This window comes from Simochromis diagramma, unplaced genomic scaffold, assembly GCF_900408965.1.
Source record: "Simochromis diagramma unplaced genomic scaffold, fSimDia1.1 OVJJ01000402.1, whole genome shotgun sequence".
In the NCBI taxonomy this organism is placed as follows: domain Eukaryota; kingdom Metazoa; phylum Chordata; class Actinopteri; order Cichliformes; family Cichlidae; genus Simochromis; species Simochromis diagramma.
This window is the reverse complement of record NW_024386972.1, coordinates 5,205,490-5,209,756: the sequence shown is the minus strand read 5'-3', so window position 1 is coordinate 5,209,756 and position 4,267 is coordinate 5,205,490. Positions and strand designations below refer to the sequence as shown.

The window sequence follows — 4,267 nt, the reverse complement described above, 5'->3', positions numbered from 1 at the left end:
CTCCTTGTGTCTCTCTGCAGGACATAGGATCTGAAGGTACATTTTGTTAGTGTTAGGGTCCCTTACCTCTCTGCACAGCGTACCCTCGCAAACCTGCAGCCTTCTCCATTGCTGTAATAACTTCTGTACAGGGCTAGGTAGGGATCTCCTCGTTGGTGCATCAGGAGGGATTCCCTGTTCCACATACTCCCTCAGGATGCGCAGATCCATGTCCTTTTCTTGAGCCTCCTTCCAGTCATTCATCTGCGGCACCAGCCCCTGTGGCTCCCGACGTGGAGCACTCGTGATGTTTATGTAAGCTGTGTGACAGTCTGTGGGAAATCTAGAGAGAGCATCAGCATTCTCTTTTCCAGCCCTGTACTTAACCTCGAAGTCAAAGGATGCCAGCTGTGCCACCCAGCGTTGCTCTGTTGCCCCAAGTCTAGCATTCTGTAAGTGGGCCACAGGATTGTTGTCGGTATACACGACAAACTTGGCACCTGTCAAGTAATCCTTGAACTTCTCAGTAATAGCCCATTTTAGAGCTAAAAGTTCCAGTTTGAAGGAACTATAGTTTTTGTCATTTCGTTCGGTGGGGTGTAGGCTCCTGCTGGCATATGCAATCACCCGTTCCTTGCCATCTTGCACCTGAGCTAACACAGCACCTAAGCCTTGATTGCTGGCATCAGTATAAAGTGCAAAGGGCTCCAGGAAATCTGCATAAGCCAGAATAGGGGGCTCGGTCAGAGCACATTTCAAGCTGTCAAAGGCTTCCTGACTTTCAGCAGACCACTGGACCTGCATGCTTGACCTGCTAGAAATTCCCACGAGCAGAGCATTTAAAGGTCGAGCCAACCTAGCAAACCCTGGGACAAATCGCCTGTAATAACCTGCCAGGCCAAGGAAGGCTCTGACCTGCCGGGTGGTAGAGGGAACAGGCCAGTTCTGGACAGCTTTGATTTTCTCAGGGTCCGGTCTTACCCCTTGTTGGTCGACAAGATGCCCCAGGAACTTCACCTGACGGTGGAACAGCTTACATTTGTCCAGCCTCAGCTTCAGACCATGTTGCCACAGCTTCTGCAGGACATTCTCCAATTGCTGTAGATGAGTAGAGAAGTCAGGTGAGTAGATTATTATATCATCCAGATATACCAAAACAGATTCAGAAAGGTGACTACTTAGACACCGCTGCATCAGGCGCTGGAAGTCCAAAAGGCATGCGCTCAAACTCAAACCCAGAGGAGTGGTAAATGCAGTTTTCTCCCGATCCTTAGGATCCATTTCCACTTGCCAGTATCCACTGGCAAGATCCAGTGTGGAAAACCACTCAGCTCTGGTCAGACATGTTAAAGTCTCTTCAATTCGGGGGAGCGGGAACGCATCTTTATGAGTTACTGCGTTTAATTTTCTGTAGTCTACACAAAATCGCCAACTGCCATCCTTTTTCCTCACCAACACAATGGGGGCTGCCCAGGGACTGCTACTCTCCCGAATGACACCTTTTTTCAGCATATCTGCTAGAAGTATCTTAATGTCTTTGTACATCAGTGGTGGTAAAGGACGATATTTTTGTTTAATGGGTGGTGTATCACCTGTGTGGATCTGGTGTTGGACCAAATCAGTTCTTCCGTAATCCTCCTCGTTCACAGCAAACACCTTTCGCCACCTCTGCAGCAGGGTCTGGAGCTCGGCCTTCTGCTGGGGGGGTCAAGTCTATGCCGTTAAGCAGTTGACTCACCTCCTCTTCAGGGATCGCAGGCTCTTCGGGCCCAGCTGCTTCAACTACGCCCACCTCGATCACACCATCGGATCCCATTGTCAGGCTAAGATCACTGTCCATCTCCACGTCCGACTCCTCCACCTGATACAACTTGCCCATTTTCTGGTAGCGTCCTATAGTCACTTCGTATGGATTAGGGTTACAGACCCGGATAGGGAGCCTCCCTCCTTTGACTACTGACAGGGTTCGGGCTACCCCCCAGGGTCCAGCATCAGGTAAGGCTTCCACTAGTGCCATGCGTTCTGTCCCACCCTTACCTTTACACGTCCGGCCCCAGACCATCACTTCACAGTTCGGGGGCACCTTGACTCCTCTGCGGCTAGCAGGTCGAACATAGCCTAGAAAGCCATCAGTCTTGGTGGTAGCAGTCTGTTGACAGACGGCAAACGCCTCTTTCCATGCTCTGCGGGACTTCAGCTTTTGAGGATGAAAAGCAGACTTGCCCTTGGCAAAAACATCATTCCAGCATGCACTAATAACATTCATACCAATAATTAAAGGGTGCGTGGAACAGTCATTTCTCACAACCACAACCCCACTTCCTGGTATCTCCAGCCCTTCTACCTCAAAATCCATAACCGCATAGCCTGAGTATGGTATCTCTAGTCCATTGGCTGCCTTTAAGGCGAACAACAGGGGTGTGTCAGTTTTATTCACTTCAGGGAAATGGAGATCCATTACCTGCTGTTGCACTAGTGTAACCTGAGGGCCTGTGTCTAATAATCCCGTCATCTTAACCTCTCCCATACACACCTACACCCACTGCCAAGCACGTAGTTTGCAATCCCTGGTGTCCCAACTGTTCCTCCTCTAGGAGCAACGCCTCCCGATGGACTGTTGCAAAATCCTCTTCTGGATGGTGACGCACGTAGGCTCGCAGGGTTTGTGACAACGGGCCCTCCCGCAGGCCCAACAGCATCTGTTCCTGTAAACACTTTTCAGTAGGTGCTTGATTTGGATTGCGCTGTTGTAGCCTGCAGTGCAACTCCCTCAACCTTAAGGTAAAAGATTTTACTGACTCATTTTGTTTTTGTATACAGCTAAAAAACTGCGACCTCAAAACCGCTAGGGAGGTATTGTCACCCTATAGAGAATCTAGATATGCGAATATTTTCCTAATCTGGTCTCTATCTTTTTCTTCTAACACGCTTACTTGACGCTTTGTCTCACCGCTTAAAGCCCCAATTAAAATTTCTACTTTCCGGGCCTCAGCTATTTCTTGAGCATTCAATAAACCTTGTATTTGTTCTTTCCAGTCACCATATGAAACATCTGCTTCAGGACCCTTATATTTTGGTACCCAAGGGGCACCCGGATACACTGGCATCATCATCTCTATATCTGCACTCCAGGTGCTGAACACTGCTCCCCAAACTTGTATCCTGTCGACAAACGCCAAAATTATGTAGCCGCTAAACTGGTGGACCTAAATCTTCACCACCACGTCTGTATACATACAAGCAGAAAGGGGAGTGAGTGGGTCAGCGCTCAGAGCACAGAAACTTAGCTGGCTTCAAACACACCATTTATTTTCCATAAAAAAAAAAAAAAAACACAGCCAGAGTCACAAATACAAGCTAAAATCCCCGTATACAATAAAAATAGTGTTTGCAACCCGCTAAAAACCCGGCCGGCCGAAATGATTTAAACCCTAAAAACACAAAGCTGAATGAATGTTTTTCCCTATGCTAAAAACTCCCCCCAGGGTCCTAATTCTCACAGTCCAGCAACACGCGGGCAAATTCTCCTGGGCTGCAAGAGACAGGAGAGGAACTCCTCTTCCGGGATGGGGAATCTCGCCAGCAGAAGACCAGGGAGGAGGCTCCTATCTCCACCTGACGGTGCGCGATCGTGCAGTCCAGCCACTCTCCACACCCGCGCACGGCCTCCCTCGTAGCTCCGCCCTGAAACAACAGACACGGGCCAGCAACGCTGTCGGCGCAGCCGCTGTTACCCTTCCCCGGCAAAGCTACTCCTAGCGCCCAACAGTGGGAAAGCGATACTCACAGATGCAGGCAGAGGCGTACCCCTGCCCTACTGTGGATTTCACGCGTCGCCTCCCACGGTCGCTATTCTGTCCGTCGGGACTGGATCGCCGGGTTATGCTGGCCGATCGCTGAATGTCTCGTGGCGCCCCACAGTCAGGCCGGAGGTCCTTCTGTTCATATGCTGGCTTGCACACGTTTTGTTTCCAGCTCTTCACTTTTCGTGTGTCTCTCTTTCAGTCTTTGCGCTCACTATCTCCCTTAAGTCAGTTTGGCGGCTGATAGGCCACCTCGGGGAACGCCCCCACCTCACAGGTGCCTACAATTGTCCGCTTAATCCACAGTGGAATAAAAAAAAGCATATTGTTCAATCAACACTAAACACACACTATAAATATGGGGATAAAATCATGCAATAGGAATATCAATAAACAAACATGCAATATCACTATTACAATAAAATCATGCAAATAAAATCGACACTATATACCAACACAGTCTAATCCAAAACAAAATATAAAAA

At 49.1% G+C, this 4,267-nt stretch overlaps 1 protein-coding gene across 2 annotated transcripts; it reads right to left on the bottom strand.

Moving 5' to 3' along the window:
- Positions 1-969: 969 nt before the first annotated feature.
- Positions 970-4,267, bottom strand: LOC120738180. 2 transcript variants are annotated; one of them, XM_040039323.1, is made up of 2 exons: positions 1,572-4,267; positions 970-1,077 (listed from the first exon to the last, which is right to left on the bottom strand). In XM_040039323.1, exon 1 carries the CDS (start codon positions 2,504-2,506, stop codon positions 1,598-1,600), a length of 909 nt encoding a protein of 302 aa, XP_039895257.1. In that variant the 5' UTR covers positions 2,507-4,267; the 3' UTR covers positions 970-1,077; positions 1,572-1,597. The 2 variants fall into 2 exon arrangements, with proteins under 2 accessions (XP_039895257.1, XP_039895258.1); XM_040039324.1 differs by lacking the exon at positions 970-1,077 and having other exon boundaries at positions 1,193-3,663; positions 3,767-4,267.

Excerpts from the sequence above, each read along its gene's own strand:
- LOC120738180 (XM_040039323.1), bottom strand. The coding sequence starts at position 2,506 with ATGGGAGAGGTTAAGATGACGGGATTATTAGACACAGGCCCTCAGGTT.